At 44.1% G+C, this 18,845-nt stretch overlaps 1 protein-coding gene across 2 annotated transcripts in view; it reads right to left on the reverse strand.

Moving 5' to 3' along the window:
- Positions 1–550: 550 nt before the first annotated feature.
- Positions 551–18,845, reverse strand: part of LOC137301458 (E3 ubiquitin-protein ligase DZIP3-like) — a 57,894-nt gene continuing 39,599 nt past the window's right edge. Inside the window, exons 26-38 of one of the 2 annotated variants that reach the window (XM_067970960.1) lie at positions 16,630–16,740; positions 15,283–15,422; positions 15,024–15,092; positions 13,922–14,018; positions 12,781–12,884; positions 10,978–11,068; positions 9,934–10,035; positions 9,583–9,723; positions 6,903–7,063; positions 5,840–5,966; positions 4,990–5,145; positions 2,289–2,381; positions 551–1,019 (exon numbers count right to left, since the gene is read on the reverse strand). In XM_067970960.1, the coding sequence (XP_067827061.1) occupies positions 939–1,019; positions 2,289–2,381; positions 4,990–5,145; positions 5,840–5,966; positions 6,903–7,063; positions 9,583–9,723; positions 9,934–10,035; positions 10,978–11,068; positions 12,781–12,884; positions 13,922–14,018; positions 15,024–15,092; positions 15,283–15,422; positions 16,630–16,740 (1,473 nt within the window). In that variant the 3' untranslated portion in view covers positions 551–938. Of the gene's footprint in view, positions 1,020–2,288; positions 2,382–4,989; positions 5,146–5,839; positions 5,967–6,902; positions 7,064–9,582; positions 9,724–9,933; positions 10,036–10,977; positions 11,069–12,780; positions 12,885–13,921; positions 14,019–15,023; positions 15,093–15,282; positions 15,423–16,629; positions 16,741–18,845 lie in introns of those variants that run through there. The other variant, XR_010958295.1, reaches the window with a different exon arrangement.

The raw sequence follows: 18,845 nt of genomic DNA on the forward strand, positions 1-18,845 counted from the left end.
GCTAATCATTTATGCCTCCAAGGGGCTGGTTCAGATCATTGACTTCCCTTTTAGCTGCAGTTACTGTACATAGTCAGAAGAGGTCGTTTACCTTAAACAAAAATGATTCTTCATAGGAGTTCCAGTTAACACAGGGCAGTAAACTAGCTGCAGTGACCACATCCAGAATAGAATTCTGAAACTCGTCCAGAGCAGGAGGCCTGGTGGTACAGTGTCTTGCTCCGTGAACACACTACAATGGAGCAGTTAGACCTTCTCCCTGTAGTTCCTCCCGCAGCCAGTGGCTGATCTCCATCGGGCTATCCGAGATCCCATAGAGAAGCAAAACCGGTTCCCCAGAGGAGGAACAGGTGAGTCAAACTTTGGTGCTCCCTCATTCCTCCTCGCAGTCACCCCCAGGGCAACTATGCAAAAAAGCTGGGAACAGGGCCCCCTTGTTGGATTGGAGAAACAAAAACAAATGCCACTACCTCTAATCGTCCAGAAGGCTCTTTTTAAATAAAGCAAATCTGGCCAGTGCTAGTTCAATGCAATACTCAATCTACACCAATACTTAGACAATCTTTCTTTAATTTTTAAATTTCAAATGATCACTTCTCCCCTCATTTTTAAAATGTGCATCAGTAGCACTGTCAAGGAATCAGCATACCATTCACAAAATAATTTATGAAGTAATCTTTCAATACAGTGCCATCTGCTTTGATAGGAACTTGTGACAATGAATTAATTTGAAATTCACAGGAGTGACAGTATTCAATGTTACCCATTCAGCAGAGTCATTTTCCAATAAAGATCAGGATGTATCGTGCACACTCCTGACCTGCAACTGCACCACAAGAGCCTTACTTCCGTCACAAGTTTACGCTGAGCAAAAGCCTAGTTATCAGATTCCAGGTGGGCCAGTCTATAGACGAAGGTCACAGATTCCAGTCACACGGTTAGGTTTGTGAGAAGGAGGTTGCAAAGGTGAGTGTACAACTTGGGCAAGTCTTCTGTTCCTTCAACCACAAAGAGATGCACTGTAGTCGAGGGGAAAGAACACAATGAGAATGAGAAAAAAAAATACACAGAACAAGAAACAACTAAGTGACAGGCCTGTGTTGAGATTAAGATACAGGTTGAAGGATCTCATTGAATGGGGGCAGCAGAACAATCAAAATGGCCACTTCACTCTTCTTTGAAAAAAAAATGCACAAGTTTTTTTTTTTCCCCCTCCTTTCACAAGAGTACTGATTTGTTTTCTGCCATACTGTTTTATGGATTCTGGCAGGCTTGTATTAACCATGGTCCAGTGGCCAATCTTTGAACATGAGCGTTGGCAGATTATTCAACTATGAAGAACATAACTGCCGAGCCTGATCCTGTTCTCACCCAAAACCAAACACCTTCACTTCCCAGTAGTGGTTACTGGGTAGCGAGCAAGAGCAGGAACCCTGCCAGCTGAAGGGGTACAGGTGCAAATTGTTACCAAGAGCACCAAACTTGGCAATGAACCTGGGACCATCCTGGTGTGTGTGGCTCCATTCCAGACTGGGCCGTACATTTGGCTATTCTTTATAATTTCAATTTTGACTGGATCAGCTCCACGCTGGTGGGGGAGCGGGCAACCAGACAAATGCACCATAGTCTACGCTGCCTTTGGATCAGTTTCTAAGAAGCTTTTATCCCTGACTTCTATCAGCTTTTGGCCATGAATTCCCTCTTGTTTATTTGATCTTCTATTGGTTATAATCATGTTAAGATGGTTTTTAATGCTTCCTTCGGTTTGAAGAGCATTGACCACAATCAGATTTAAATATGGGATCACTGTTCCCTCCTCCCACATCTACCAAGGCATCGCACCACAGACCCATAGATGCATGTTATTTAAATCCATCACCTCAGCCATCCTGCTGGCACAGAGGTATTGTTTTTGCCTCAGTACCAGAGACCAGGAGGGCCCGGATTCAATGCCTGATCTGAGCTGAGTTAGTTATCTCAGTTGGGGGAGCGGGCTGGATTTATTGGCACTATAATGGTCCCAGCATCCCTAGGACAGGGAAGAGACCAACCAGTGTTTCCATTTATGATCACTACACAGTGACCGCTTCTGAAATGGGTACACGTATGGAGGTCGGGATTAATTGGATTGCAATGCCACCCACAGTTGAATAGTCTGCCAGGACTCACACAACGAACGGCCATTTCAGTCTGGTATTGAAGGGTGATCTACCGAGGCAGTCAACACCTTCAGGAGAGGCGAGGATGGGAAGGAGAAAATTGGAAAGGAAAAGAAAACAAGCCTTTACCTCTCTGTGGTATTTGTGTCCACATTTCATCACAAAGAGGCGACTGCTGGTCAGTTCTTCCTGGCAAATCACACAGGGATCCTCATCCTCCATCTAGGAAGCAAGGGCAGCGTTAAACAAGCAGCTGACAGGCATCAAAGAATGAGGCTGAATCATGGAAATCTTGGCACAGGAGACCGCTCAGCCCACATATTGCCTGTTCTGATCCCCTATCCGAGCTCTTACCCCTTCCTTTTAATATATTTTGGCTTCAAGTGTTTATCCAATTCTCTCTCAAGTGCTGTGATTAATTTGGCTTCAGAGACACTTGTGGTGATGTATTCCATATTCTAATAATCCTTCGAGTGAAAAAGTTTCTTCTATCCTCCTCCTTTATGCTTCTAATACTTATCCTGAGTTTATGCCACTTGTTCATTCATCAATGTGTGGAAATAATCTTTTGCTATTTAAACTCTCTCATCCTTTCAACACTTCAATTAGATCCCCCTTTATCCTACTCTGCTCTGGTTATAACCCTCATTTTTCCAAGTCTCTCATCAAGCAGGACACAAAAAGCAGGACAAATCCAATCCGGCCAACTACCGCCTCATCAGTCTACTCTCAATCATCAGCAAAGTGATGGAAGGTGTCGTCGACAGTGCTATCAAGCGACACTTACTCAACAATAACCTGCTCACCGATGCTCAGTTTGGGTTCCGCCAGGACCACTCGGCTCCAGACCTCATTACAGCATTGGTCCAAACATGGACAAAAGAGCTGAATTCCAGAGGTGAGGTGAGAGTGACTGCCCTTGACATCAAGGCAGCATTTGACCGAGTGTGGCACCAAGGGGCCCTAGTAAAATTGAAGTCAATGGGAATCAGGTGAAAAACTCTCCAGTGGCTGGAGTCATACCTAGCACAAAGAAAGATGGTAGTGGTTGTTGGAGGACAATCATCTCAGCCCCAGGACATTGCTGCAGGAGTTCCTCAGGGCAGTGTCCTAGGCCCAACCATCTTCAGCTGCTTCATCAATGACCTTCCCTCCATCATAAGGTCAGAAATGGGGATGTTCGCTGATGACTGCACAGTGTTCAGTTCCATTCGCAACCCCTCAAATAATGAAGCAGTCCGAGCCCGCGTGCAGCAAGACCTGGACAACATCCAGGCTTGGGCTCACAAGTGGCAAGTAACATTCGCGCCAGATAAGTGCCAGGCAATGACCATCTCCAACAAGAGAGAGTCTAACCACCTCCCCTTGACATTCAACGGCATTACCATCGCCGAATCCCCCACCATCAACATCCTGGGGGTCACCATTGACCAGAAACTTAACTGGACCAGCCATATAAATACTGTGGCTACTAGAGCAGGTCAGAGGCTGGGTATTCTGCAGCGAGTGACTCACCTCCTGACTCCCCAAAGCCTTTCCACCATCTACAAGACACAAGTCAGGAGTGTGATGGAATACTCCCCACTTGCCTGGATGAGTGCAGCTCCAACAACACTCAAGAAGCTCGACACCATCCAAGATAAAGCAGCCCGCTTGATTGGCACCCCATCCACCACCCTGAACATTCACTCCCTTCACCACCGGCGCACCGTGGCTGCAGTGTGCACTATCCACAGGATGCACTGCAGCAACTCGCCAAGGCTTCTCCGACAGCACCTCCCAAACCCACGACCTCTACCACCTAGAAGGACAAGAGCAGCAGGCACATGGGAACAACACCACCTGCACGTTCCCCTCCAAGTCACACACCATCCCGACTTGGAAATATATCGCCGTTCCTTCATTGTCGCTGGGTCAAAATCCTGGAACTCCCTTCCTAACAGCACTGTGGGAGAACCGTCACCACACGGACTGCAGCGGTTCAAGAAGGCGGCTCACCACCACCTTCTCAAGGGCAATTAGGGATGGGCAATAAATGCTGGCCTCGCCAGCGACGCCCACATCCCGTGAACGAATAATAAAAAAAAATAACTATATCCTCTCATCCCTGTTATCATCCTAATGAATCTATGTTCCATCTTTTCCATGGCTCCAATATCCTTTCTATAACGAGGTGCCCTAAACTGCACTCAGTAATTCGACTGTCACCAACTCCTCGCTTTTTTTATTCAAAGCCCTTAAATAAAACCCAGAATCCAATTTACCCTTTTAATGGCGTGTTCCACCTGCAATCCTGCTTTTAAAAATCTGTGCATCTGCACCCATGGGTGACTCTGTTCCTCCACTTCACTGAGAGTTTTGGCATTTAGTTTATATTTCCAAACTCTGCGCTCTCCCCCCTCCCCCGCAAAGGTGTACAACTTCACGTTTATCTACAGTGAACTGCATTAGCTAAAGGTATACCCTCTCTTCTAACTGATATACCCTCCTGCACACTTCCTCGCAGATTGGCAGGCCCCTAATTTGGGTGTCAGCTAATTTTTGATATTAGTCCAAATCATTTATGTATATCATTAGGTTAATCTTTACAAAGAAGCAAGGGGCAGTGGCTGGCACGATAAGTTGGCACAATGGATGCCTACATTCAAGGTCCTGGCCACGCTTATGGAATAAAAATATTCTCTTTCTCTGCTGGTGACTTTGGTTAATTTCAATCTGGTCAATCTCAACCCACTTTCCAGTGGACACAAACTGACAATCTTGCTCAGAAAGACATTAAGACCAGCTGACACACAAAGCAAACAAGAAACTACATAAGGATGTAGACTACCTGAAGGCCGAGTTCGGTACTGACTCCGCTCTGATGTGACAAACCCTTCATAAATCCTAGCCGATTCACTTTAAAGGGATCCGGTGTAACATTTCTCCATGTTGCTGATGGCAACATCGGATCTGCGGACAGGGTTGGATAGTCCAAACTTATGTTCTGTGGAATATACAAAACACATCAACTTTAATCCCATCCCAAGAACCCAAATTTTTTTTTTAAATCATTGTTCAAGTCATGCAGATCTGTTAATCTGAAATTTAATCTAGTTAACATGACCCATCACTCTGAATCCCTCTGGTGTAGACCAAGATGAAGCCCAAATAGAAACTCAATTTTGAACTTGCTCCAAGGGTCAGCCCAGTGTGATGGGGTTTTTCTTAGTCTCCTGATACGAGTGTTGAATGCAGCAGCAGGCTTCCAGACAAATCTTGTACAAAAGACATGACATAACGGGCGGGCGATCCGCTCCGCCAGTTTAACGCACTGAGCAGTAAAGGTGCAAAATTACCCCAGTAAGTCAAAGCAAAGTAAAAGTTAGTGCAGTGTCCACATTCTACCTCTAGATAAGTTTAGCAGGCTTTGTGAATGCAATAAAACACTTATTAAATGGGACAGTGGCAACTAATGACAAATCATAAAAAAACTACAGGAAACTTTATAATTACATCGATTAGTTGCCCTTGAGTCCTTTCTACTGTGTCTAACAGGATGGCTCCAGCTAACACTGGTCCAAATGCAGAAAGACTCCCTCTTGCATTTTGTATCTTAACTCCTTTTGAGAATCATATGTATAATCTAATAAATTAAAAGACAGTACAAGCATGCAATTAAAAGCCTCCTATACACTTACCCCAAGGAGTGGCTGATGGTTTTTGTTAAGGACTGATACTTGACTGATGATTTGTTCAAAGGACAGTCCAGCCAATGAGTTATTGTTCATCATGCGGACCTGTCTTAGAAAGACGATCATCGTTTCCCTGTCAAAAAACGTTACAGAACGTTAGTCCGGACTGACCATTGGAGCAGACAAGGCTCTTAACTACAGAGGCGCCAAATTCTCTCTATATCCATTCAAGAGAGATCAAACAACTGTATTCATTTGTGGAAAATACAGTAAGGAAGTAATTTACACATTAAATTGGGCAGAACCATTCAAAATTCAAAACAGACTTGGAACTAATATCAAATCCATCCTCAGCCTCCAATTTTCTCAAGATGCTGACTCAAGCTTGCTCAATTCTTCATGTGTGAGATTAGACAATAAGTTTTAACAGACTATTTGACCGTAAGAAGCATCGTAGCTGAGCCCAACTGACGCAAACACACGGAGTCAGTAGATAGCAATCGGAGCTCGGGAGGAGAAAGTCAGCCAGAGCTGCCCCTCTCAATCACCATCTAATGACCTCTGCGAGAAACTGCTAGTGTATGAAAGTCGGGAGTCTGTGGAATCAGGCTTGGTTGTGATGCTCTCCTTGGTTGAATGGACTGGTGACACACTGCCTGGGATTCCAGATGAAGAAAAGCCACTGGGGTGAGGTACCGGATGGCAGTCAGCACAAGCTGGTGCCTTCAAGAGAGGAGTGAAAAAAAATAGGTCAGTAGGCATGTTGTGGAGTGAGATGTATTATCCCCAACCTGACTCCAAAGGGCATCTCTTTCAACAACCACCTAATAAAGACCAAACTGATCCAATAGGTGGCTCAAACTGTAACTGTTAAACCCAATCGGAAAACTCCCAATATCCCTCTCCCTGGGATATTTTAACTGGGTCACGTTCTGGTAGAGGGACTTCAAACTTGATACATTTTTCACCCACTTTTTGTTCTCCTAATTCTAACAATCAAGTTTCTTAATCAGCCCAGAGGTTATTAAAAAATATACGATCGGGCCCCTCAATTCATCAGGTTGTTCACCTGTTATGTTGTGGGAACAACTCAGTCAATCTCTCTAGAAGTCGCTCCAAGTGGTTGGGATTTGAGCTTCCCGCTTGGCTGGGATTGACTGGACCAATCGGTGTCTGGTGTGGTAACCCAGCTGATGCTGTCTGCGCTGACAATCCAGGCGACATCGATCGCTGGAACAGTTCAAAAGCAGATTTTAGACCAAAGCAGTATTCTAATCAGCAGCAGAATGTAAACTATCGAAGCAATAAAGCACACACTGCTTTAAATTTGACCCGTGGGCCAGATTTTCCACATCCCCAATTAGGCTGGCTCCCAGAAGGAGGCCAAAGCTGCTCAATCGTTCAAATGAGCTAACCACAGAAAATTGAAGCAGTCGTCTCACTGTGTTCATTTGCAAGCTTTGCGGCAACAACAAGGCACGAAAACCCAAACTTAGCCTGGGGAAAATCTGCTCCTTGATTTCGATAGGGTGTGGAGGCTGGTGTATTTACAGCTTAGAAAGAACAAGAGGAATGTTCAGCAGAGCACTGTAGTAATAACAATAACATAGAGGGAGACAGGAATGGTTTTAACAGAGACCTATTGTTGGAGACTAGAGCCTGGGAAGGGATTGCATAGCTACCATCAGGCTTTTTCCAAGTATATTGTGCAGGCTTGTGAGAGAGGTCCTAAAACAGCCTCCCCAGATATGGGAGCAGTATTCAAGTCTTGGACAGAAAGTTAAGAGATGTTGAACAGAAGTGTTTGGCATGAAAGAGGAAATCAAGTTTTTTTCGGAGGTGGCTTCAACAATGGAGGAGATAGGAAGAGTTCTATTTGAGATCAGAAGAGATAGTGAGGCCAATGACAAGAGATTAAGGGGGACTAAGGGTGATGTTCAAATTAAGAGATGGTGGCTGTTGGTTAGACTTGTGAGAGCAATTACAAAACTGTGTGTTTGAGGAAACTAGATTTCCACTGACCCGGGGGGCATGGAGGGGTTGACTCTGTCATTGCACTGCAAGGAGAAGGTAGGTTGTGTGTACTGAGGACATGTGATTTGAAAGAAGTTATCCATACAGAGTGGAATCGTCAGCAAAAGAATGGATAAGATTGAATGATGAATAGAGAAGTTCATCAACGTGAAAAGGGAGACATAACAGAACGCTGGGGAATTCTTGGGCTGATGAGAGAGAGTCAGTCACAGGAAATTAAACTCTGGTGATTCAAAGGAGGCAAGCAGTAGGAATGTCAGAACAACCATATGCACATACAGCTCTTTTGGATTAAAAGTTGGAGTAGAAAGCATAATTGGAAACAGGAAGAGTCCAAAAGAGGTAAAACTTGGCTTTCAGTGAGAAACAATAAGTGAGAGCAGGATGACTGGAGATGAAAATGGACAGAACTAAGATATCATGAAAGTTACAGAAGTGCAGAAATAAAGCAGGAGGAACCAACAGACGTACATAAAAGTACATAGAAGTTACAAGAAGGAAACAGGCCATTTGGCCCAACTAGTTTACACTCCACACGAGCAAATGGTTCTAATCACATTTATCCACCTTGCACTTTATTCAACCCCTTTTCTTTCATCCACGTATCCAATCTAATCTTGAATGTTGACATGGTCTCTGCCTCAACCACTAATGCTGGGAGTGAATTACACAGCCTCACAACTCTCTGTGTGAAGAGGTTTCTCCTGCCCTCTGTTCTAAACCTCTTCCATTTAACCTTGTACATAAGGGCCCTCTTCTTGACCCAACTACTGGACGCAATCTGCTATTATCTATCGTGTTCAATCCTTTCATAACTTTAAACACTTCTATTATGTTAATTTGCTTTGATCTAACCAAATATGAACCAATTTTTCAAGTCTTTCTCCGTATTTTGTGTTTCTTCATATCAGGCAGCATCTTATGAATATGCACTGTATCCTCTCAAAAACCTCAATATCCTTCCTATAAATGTGGCTTTGGATGTTTCACAGACCGTGTCAGGTTCTGAATCTTTAGGTTGTACCTATACAGGGAATTTATCTCGCTCCCAACTACTATGTGCATTAGAAAATAAACTAGAATAGGCCATGGCAGATTCAAAATAAAGTTAGCGATTAACATTTCTGTTACTGACAAATTGACACAGTACATTAATATGCGGTGACTTGGACTGAAGAGATGCAGCTTCTGACCGTGATTCTCCAGCAAGGGAATTCCATTCAGTTGGCTGCCTGAGTACAACATTCCTTAGAAGGAAGGGAATAAAATGTCCAAGGGATGTGGAGCTAGGTGAGGGGAAAGAAGGCATGTCAATCTGTGCACACATTGGAAGTGGCAGGGGGGAGACTCGAGTGGCAGATAATGATTACTGCATAATACCCATCAAGTCGTGGTGTGAATAGGGTGTTGGTGGCTTTATTTCAAGAGCAAGGCTTAAAATACACTCAATAGAAATAAAAAGTTAAACAGTTGATCACAACGGTCATTGCCAAGCACAAAAGAAGGCATAACTTTAAGTCCAGGTGTTGCAGGTGAGTGTGGATTGAAGAGTGGCAAGGATCTCGTGTTAAAGGTGGCCTTTCAGAAGACAAGGGACAATCATGTCTCCTATCCAAAGGGACATTGAGCTTTCCTGCCTTTTCTCATAAAAGACGTCTTCCAATGAGAACAGGAACAAAAATCGTATGGCAACATGTCTCGACGGTGCAGCCTACCTGTGTTATTCCCAGCTGATTATTCAACGGAGCCAATCCTGGTGGAAATGCTGGCAGTGACGAGGTTGTTCCCTGGCTGTTGTTATTTGTGGGAAATCCATTAGAAGCCAAGAGCTCTTTTTGCTTTGCCATATAGATAAGCTAAAGAACAGTTTGTTGTTAAGAATATTCTTATCTGCAAGATTTACACATCCAGATAAGTCACAATACATCCGACAGTTGTATATACATTTTTGCATTTTAAATAATTGTATTAACAGTAAATAAAATCCCCTCATTTCCCTGCAAAGACGTATCTTACATATTCAGAATTAACAAAACCGTATATAGTGTTTAATACACAATGCTTACCATGAAATCAGACTGGGATGGAGGCAGGAGAACAGGAACCTGAGGCATGTTACTCAACTTTGCTCCATTCCGAATCAGCTCAATCTGTTCATTGAAGGCGCTCTTCAAAAAAAAACATAAAAGGAAAGAAATACAAACTGTGAAAAATGCTGTCCACAGCAAAGTTAGCCATTGGGCAAGAGATTTCTTGTGGAAAATGAACACTATTTATTCAAAACTTTATCCTCTTAACACTTCCCTTTTGTTTGGTTAAAGTAATTTTTAAAAATAAAATAGTTAAATGAAGCATTCTAAGAAACCATGGAAACTGGATCACTACGAGTTAACAGTGGCCTCTTTCAGTTTTCTAACCATTGCCTTTCCCCTGTCTCCCCCAGTCTTTAAGTAATTATTGTGTGCTGTATTGAGCCAGAATGGGCACAGTATTGGCATACAAAATTCATCGACGTCAGGATTTGACAAACAGTGGGCCATTTTGCAAACATAAGATACAGCAACCTTGTGGAAACAGAAAGGGCACCCTCAAGAAGTAGTCAACCCATAACCCTTGTTTTGGAATTAAACAGTTGCCCTCCTCCCCATAGGGAGCAAATTCCCCCTTCCCTTCACCGATCTACAGAAAGAAGTTTTCATGGAGTTAGCAATTCACTTGCCTGTGGGTGTGGACTCGGGCTTAGGCAAAGTCTCATTATATGCTCCTAACGAGGACAAGCAAGACTAACGGCAATCTAATTATGAATATGGACACTGCTACTCGCAAGAGAATTGACAACAGCTTCGTAAGACAGACACACTTTAACCTTTCCCCCCAAAGAAAGTCACAGCACTGAGGTCAACGTAGCAGTACGTTGAGCAACCCACTCTATTCCTTTTCACACCCACTTGTATCTCAAGGCTGCTAATTTCAGGGGATGGATTAATTCCCCCATTACTTTCCCAGATAGTAAAGGAAGCAGAAGAATTTAAACAAATAAGGCAAAAATTATGAGGGAAACAGAGAGAAGGAAAAGATAAGAGGGAACAATTTAGAAAGGAAGCACTGACCACTGTTTGGTGTATTTTTGATTTGATGTCAGCGAGCACTAACTCGTATGCCAGCATCGCAGCCTTGACGTCAATCTGCACTGTGGGCGCACTGTGGGGACAAAATAGGCGGACAAGTAGTTTCTTCAGATCCGCCCTCTCACCTTTACAACACAGCGGCGCTGGACTTAAAGAGCACCCGCCTGTCAGTGGTAACCCATGCTGAAAGAGGGAAATGGGTTCAGATGCACACATGCCTTAGCTCTCAACTGCAATGACGCTGTGCTCGGCCGCATGATTCAGCTCAATTTTCTCTTTGCCCATAATGCAACCTCACAGGATGCATCAATGTGCTCATTCTGTCGAATCCAAATGAACAACGGCTTCCAAAAATATATGTGAGTGTACTTCTTTTATTGAGTTCTCAAGAAAGTGCACTTCATATATAAATGAAGCCACTGTGTGTATATATATATGTGTACATTCACAAATATTTTACAAGGTCTTGTACATATAAATGCACATTCACACATAAGTATAAGTATATTTCACCTATGTATTTTATGAAGTCAGTGTTTATTTTGATTGCATGGTGCTTTGCACAAGGAGTATACTGAAACATCTGAATGTATGTTCTTGAGAATTCAATAACAAAAAATTTAAAAAGCAACATTACGGGTGAATCCTTTTTCCCATTTTCAGTCTGTACCCTGTAACTGTTGCACCCTGTTTGCAGTGACCATCTAATGACAAATCTAACATTAAAAACTACAAATGCTGGCAATCTGAGATAAAAGCAGAAGACACAACAGATCAGTCAAAGTCTGTAAAGAGAAAGGTCAGGCCCTCTTCTAAAACGTTAGCCTGTCATCATTTTCAAAACAGGTGCTGACGAACCTGCCGTGCATTTTCTTTTTTTAATATATTGTAGATTGGCAACTGCTTGTACATCCCTGGTCTTCCCCGTCAGGAGAGTGAAGGTTATCAAGGTCCGAAGGAACCATGAGAAAATGACTGGCTTTCTTTCTCCTTAAATACTTTTTTAAAAAAAAGACTTTATAGCAATGCAACCTGTAAATTAGGGATACCTACAGGACTGGCATCAGATGTCCTTTATTTGCAGGTATCCCTATTTTCAAAATGGTCACTGTATGTACAGTAAATTATTTGGGACTGTCAGTGAGTGTCCTTTTATTGGAGGTGTCCCTTTGTACAGGTTTCACTCAACTTATTCATTGGTACATTCCATGTCTCTTCAGCAATGATTTGTTGCTGTTCTCTGAATATGATATTTGAGCCAGTGAGATACACTGGACGCAAGACATATATAAAATTATACTACATCTCAATGCCACTCAGATGAATTTTGGTCAAATATAAATATCTGTCTGTGGAGGTCAAGAGCTGAAAGGATCAACAAACTTTATTACCTTTAAATGAGACTGCTTTTGAGTGTTTTAAAAAGTTGTTAGCTCAATCGGTCCTATCTCACTGCAGGTCCGCAGGAGAAATAGACGTAACAGTAAGCCTATCAAATCTTTCACTGTTCTGCAGGCTGCCTATGATACAAGGTGGGAATGCAGATAGGCAGGGACACAGAAACAGGGACACACTGAAAGCGGGAGAGGGAGTAGAGAGTGATACTCCACTGGAAATCACTTATCGCAAATCACTTCAATTTGCTAATACTGTGCTTTCGTCATCATAAATGCCCGTTGGTGAATACAGGTGTAATTATTTAGCAAATGAAACCGAGGATTCTCACATGATTTGTGGCTCAGTAAAGAGATCCCCACCTTCATTGTGCTGATGGAGCTTCCTTACCTCATGAGCTTCTGCCTCAAGCCAGACAGTTTAACTTCTCCTTCCTTTGCAGCTTGCTCAAGAAAAGCAGTCCCTTTATCTCGTCCACACTCCAGGACTTGGACCTGAGAAACAAAAGCAGAAGTCCAGGCTGCATTCCATAGAAATTAAGGATTCAGACAACTTCTCTCTCCTCTCCTCCCACTGAATAATCAGTCTAAATCTAAAGAGAGTTCAGTAGCTTGCCCTGGGTCACTCCTGAATCCCTCACTGAGTTTGGTGATTTATCACGCGTCACTCCTCATCCTCTCATTCCTAACCCAGCAAAATCCATCTCCATCTCTCAGATCCACATCACTTTGCCCTTTGCTCTCACTGCTCATATTGTGAATGAATCTGTGAGCAGACTCAGCCAGCAAAAAAGAGTAGGGGCATTTATTTTCTCCAATTAGGAGTAAGGATGAAGATAAATTTCCAATTCTTTCCCCTCTGCTCTTGAATGTGCTGACTCATGTAGGATTCCAATGCCAGCCACCCTCCAGTACCTCACCACTCTTCATGCATGAGCCTCAACAGTTTAATGGTGGCAGGCTATTTGACCATGGTGAGCAACACAGCCTAGCCCCTCCTCCCCTGCTGGCCATACACATACACGGTCATTAGATGGCAATCAGGAGCAGCCTCATTGCTCGGTTGTTTTTGAGCTCCCCTGCTGGACTAGAACAGAACTGCAGACCATGTGTAATGCCTACCCGAGTTTTCCCTCCCCAAGCCTGGGGGCGCTGAGGCCAATTAAAGCCTAACCCTCACCACAGTTGATAATTTCTAAGTCAGCACAGGCCAGTGCTAAACCTGGGGCTGTTCTGGTCTATATGGCTCAGTACCACAATGGACAGCGCATTTTCCAACCAATTCAATGAGAGCGCCTGAGGCTGAATTTATCAACTGATGGAACATCTGTCTTGGTGCCAACTTGACTCATCAGCACTGAGTACTGTACTGGCAGAAGGAAGAAACGGCGCATGCCTGTGGATCTGGATATGCAATGCCTAAAAAGGACTTACATCTCAAACAAAAAGTTGGAACGAGGATGAAAGGGTTAAAGCAAAATTAATACTTCACTGAAGTTAACTGAATTGACTAAATCATGACAATCTGTTACCTCAGCAGCCATCGCTCTCCTCATGGCTTCTATGAATTCATCTTTGCTTTTTGATGATTGTCTCTCCAACCGAGTCTTCTCCTGTAGCCACTGTTCTCTGCACAAAGAGCATCACAACAGCCAATGCCATTTTCTACATTTCAATTCTACCGTCACAGACAAATGACAACATTAGATTAAAAACTAGCAATGTGATTGGATTAAAGAGGCTACATTCCTGAAATGACTTCCTTGTTTGATACATCTAGCTTTTATACAACACCTTTAGTTGAGAAAAAACTTTTGAGACAATTTATAGAGGAAAAAGTGAACAGATCCTATCGGTGACAATTGGGAGGCCTGGAGTCAAGTCTCAGCCTCTGCTATGTTGCTCTTTAGCTCCCCTGCTGGCTGTAGAACAGAATTACAGACACTGTAGAAATGCTCAGAGGCAACTGCTCATCTTACATCAAAACTACAGCACAGAAACTGGCCATTCGGCCCAACTGGTCTATGCCGGCATTTATGCTCCACACAAGCCTGCTCCCTCCCGACATCAGCCAACCCTATCAGCATTTCCTTCGATTACTTCCTCCCCTCATGTACTTATCTAGCTTCCCCTTAAATGCATCTATGCTATTTGCCTCAACTACTCCCTGTGGTAGCAAGTTCCACATTCTAACCACTCTCTGGGTAAAGAAGTTTCTCCCGAATTCCCTGTTGAATTGATTAGCGACTATCTTATATTTATGGCCTCTAGTTTTGGACTCCCACACAAGTGGAAACATTTTCTCTACTTCTACCCTATCAAACCCTTTCGTTATGTTAAAGACCTCGATCAGGTCATCTTGCCGAAACAGCACAGGAGGCTATGAAAAAGAGAAGCTTTTTAAAAAAAGAACACACACACATTCTCCGGGTCAGAAGTGATACAAAACTTTTATAATCTCAGAGGAAATCCAAAAGCTGGTCACAGCTCTGGAGTGTCAGAGAGGCAGGCAGAGAGCAGGAAGCAGCACCAGTTGCCACTGGTACCGACTGGCACAGTGGAGCAGCAGGCATCAGATGGCAAAGGGGAGGTGCAGGCACAAGCACAGAGTAGCGTATGGTAGTTGGCACTCACTGTTCCCGCTGGGCATTTTTCTTCTGGTTTTCCATCTCCTGCTCTTGTGCCCGGATCTGCTTCTCAGACCTACACAAAGTAAAATATTCCAGTTACACGCCTGGCTCCTTCTCAAATCAAATTTTAAATTACAAAATACCCCAAGAGCACAGTCACCCAGATGGCTCAGTGGATGAACGCATCATACAGTCTTACACACTAGGTGCTCCCATATTTGATCCTGGGTACTCAATAAACAGGGGGTTTAAACCCTTCTCACTTTTTGACCAGCTCCTCTTTGCTCTGGAGTGCCTCATGAAGATTTTTGATCTGGTTCTGAAGAGACTTCTTGTCATTTTCTTGCATTTTCCGCTCGTTCTCCACTTCCTGTTTCAGCCTCTGCAGCTCTGCTGTTTGTTGCTAAAAAAAAAACAGGAATATCCATCATTCCGCACTTACCGAATGACCAATAAATAATGACTAATCTCAGCTGAACCTTCCTTTCTTTCCCATTCCTCCCACCCCGTTCACCCCACAACACTCAAAGAGGCAGCAACCCTTTCATTACAATTAGGAGACCTTCTCCCCAGCCTTTTATTAAAAGGTGTTCCCCTTCATCTGTCTCGGGTCGCTCAATGTTCTGCACCAGGACAAGGAACTGACTTGCCCCAAGGCCTTCACCGACGTAACTCTGAAATCAACAACTACGTGGCAGACAAAGCAACCAACAGTGACCCTTCCTCTGATACCCATTCCTTCAAACTTAGGTTGTGCCCAGCCTGAACTTCGAGCCACACTACCAGCGTCCAACCATGGCCACTCACTCAGGTCCAACTGACCTGGGAAACAAAGCCTAGCTTATTTTGCATTCTAGCATCCCAGAAACAAAAGCCAGAATGCTGACCTGAGTGACCACAGATCGTTGGATGACTTTGTTGTTTTCTTTGGCTACAATACCTCAAAATTCATTTCTGTGCTTTTGCTGTTCTCTCTTCTTCAAAGTAATTGGCACAAATATCTTTGGCAGCTGACAGTTTCATTAATGAATCCTGAACTGCAGTCTCAAAGCTTACATAATCTTCATAACATGTGGAGCCCAGTTTGATCACCTGCACCTTGTACCACTGCTGTATGGGATGGTATTTCCGTTTTTCCCTGTATAATACTTGATCTATTCTTACGGTGTGCCTTTTCCCATTTTCAACAAAGTTCTGGAGTTTGAGTTCAGACAGCTCATGGTAGGGCAGAAGTTGAAGCTCCCTAAAACAACCTATAACACTGCTTCAAATTTATTGTTAAAATTAAGAAAAATAGAACATTTAAAAAAGTTTAATTCCAAGGAAAGAAAGACATGCATTTATGGAGCACCTTTCAGGAGGTCCCAAAGCACTTTACAGCTGATAAAGTACGTTTGAAGTGTAATCACTGTTGTAATGCAGGAAACGCGACAGCCAATTTGCGCACAGCAAGATCCCACAAACAGCAATGTGATAACGACCAGATAATCTGTTTTTAGTGATGTTGGTTGAGGGATAAATATTGGCCGGGAAGGCGTCCTTTACAGAAAACATGTCTGTACAGAATGGGCAGCGACTTGGGAAACGGCTCCTTTCTCTCCAGCACTGACCTTGTAACTGTCCTGTGTCTTTCCCTGCCGTTTCATCAGCTGCTCATACTGTGCATTCTTCTCCTCACACAGCAGCTGCCACCTTTGCGCCGTGGCCTCCAGCTCTGCAAACTAATAAATGATATTAATATTACATGCCTTATTCTTCCGCGGCGGAACAAAATGAAGCTTTTGCCTCCCCCCCACCCCCCCCCCACAAAAGGCTCGGCAACTTTAAACAGTGAATTGCTGAGCCGTTTAACCAGGGAGGTTCCAGGTTCAATGTGCTGGGTTAGCTGATCCATGACAATTGGTCGTAACTCTCCTGGAATATGATGGGGGGAAAGTGATCAGGGACTACTGCAGGAAGTGTGCAATCCCGGTGAGGGCAGGATCGGGCTCGGGCTGCACTGTGATGCCCCTCCTCCCCGTAAAAACCCTGTGATCTCCTGGGAGAGGTGAATAACCAGATTAAAAACCCAGGCCAATTTGGGAGAAAATATCTGGGAAATTCCCCTCCGACTCTCCCCCACCCCAGGCGATAGAAACTAGTCCAGATCACCACACTGGCTCTGATAATTCTATGCAGTACCTACCTTTTGTGAGAGGTGATCGCTTCCCTTGTGGGCCCTCACTGTTCAGGCTCACACGTGAAAAGGGTGTGATTTTAGGGAAAGATACACGGAGACCGTGGGACTGTATCCCAGCAAGAACCTTCAATAAAGGAGGGGAGAAAAAAATTCTCCTTTCTCTCTCTCTCATTTTCTTCCTGTATCCCTCTTCCTCCTCAAGGCCCCGACACTTGCTGGGGTACAGTTCCACGGGTCTCCCCCAGTACCAACATTCAGCACACATTTCCCATCATAAGCCACTCGGCAGTGATCAGGGGTGGGAACCCCAGCTGATTTTGCCCCTAGTGACTCCTTCAAGCGAGAGCTGGCCCTGTTTCTGGCTGGAGTGGAGATCACCTCTTACAAAAGGTAGGTACTGCATAGAAATATCAGGGCCAGAGTGATCTCCTGGACTAGTTTCGATCACCTGGGGGGGGGCGGGGGGGGGAGGGGGGAGACTGGGAGGGGAATTTCCTAGATATTTTCTCCCAAATTGGCCTGGGTTTTTAATCTGGCCCTTAACCTCTCCTAGGAGATCACAAGGTTTTGGGTGGGGTGAACAGTGTATATATTGTGATGCACAAGATATCACAATCATGTGGGGCAGGCTGGATGGACCAGAGGGTCTTTTCCTGCCTGTCATTGTTTATATGTTCGTAATAAAAAGGGAAGTTGGGGCCAGACAAAACCCACTTTCCACCACCCCAACTGAGGTCAACTAATCGTAAACAATTTTACAACACCAAGTTATAGTCCAGCAATTTTATTTTAAATTCACAAGCTTTCGGAGGCTTCCTCCTTCGTCAGGTGTTGTAAAATTGTTTACGATTGTCAACCCCAGTCCATCACCGGCATCTCCACATCATGACTACGGTCAACTAATAGCATAGACCAGGGATCAAACCTGGGGCCTTCCTCATCTGTACGGCTCAGTACCGCATGCATCTACACACAAAGACCCTGGAGGAAAGCTATAACTTGCTGTTTTATAGAGAAACTATAAACAGCAACCTCTTGACACATTCTTCATTAATACGCCTTTGTTGACTGTGTTTAAATACTTCACAAGTGCACTGGACTGATACAAATTTAGCCCAATCATTTGAAGTCCCAAATGAATGCAGGTGATGTCCCAAATGAAAACAGCAGCCTTGTCAGCAGCCTGGTTGGCCAACCAAGAGCACTGCAGGCAATAAGGGGGCCACCCCCACTGTGGAATGTGCCAGATACAGTAACTGGTCGCTTTATGGAAGCGTTCAGTAAAACATGGGCTAACTGCCTGAATTCCGCAAATGCAATTCATACCAGCGGGTGGGATTAACCATCAGTATAGGTCTAGTGGATACTGGCACTGCTCACTGTGGTGTTAAAGCATAGAGGCCAGAAGGTCTCGGGTTCAGTTGCTGCTCTGTGCAGAGTTAGCCGATCTTAGTTAAGACATTGATTGGGATACAACAATTTGCCTCTACCTTCCCTAGGCTAGATATGAATCCAGGATGAGTTTTCCCTGTGCCCAATTGCTATCCAGTGGCCCTGCTGGAAAATGTGTGGGTCAGGACAAGATTGGGTTTGTCTGTGATGCTCTCCATGGTTGCACAGCACACCAACACTCACTGTCTGGGCTCA

The sequence above is a fragment of the Heptranchias perlo genome, chromosome 33, assembly GCF_035084215.1.
Source record: "Heptranchias perlo isolate sHepPer1 chromosome 33, sHepPer1.hap1, whole genome shotgun sequence".
NCBI lineage: Eukaryota > Metazoa > Chordata > Chondrichthyes > Hexanchiformes > Hexanchidae > Heptranchias > Heptranchias perlo.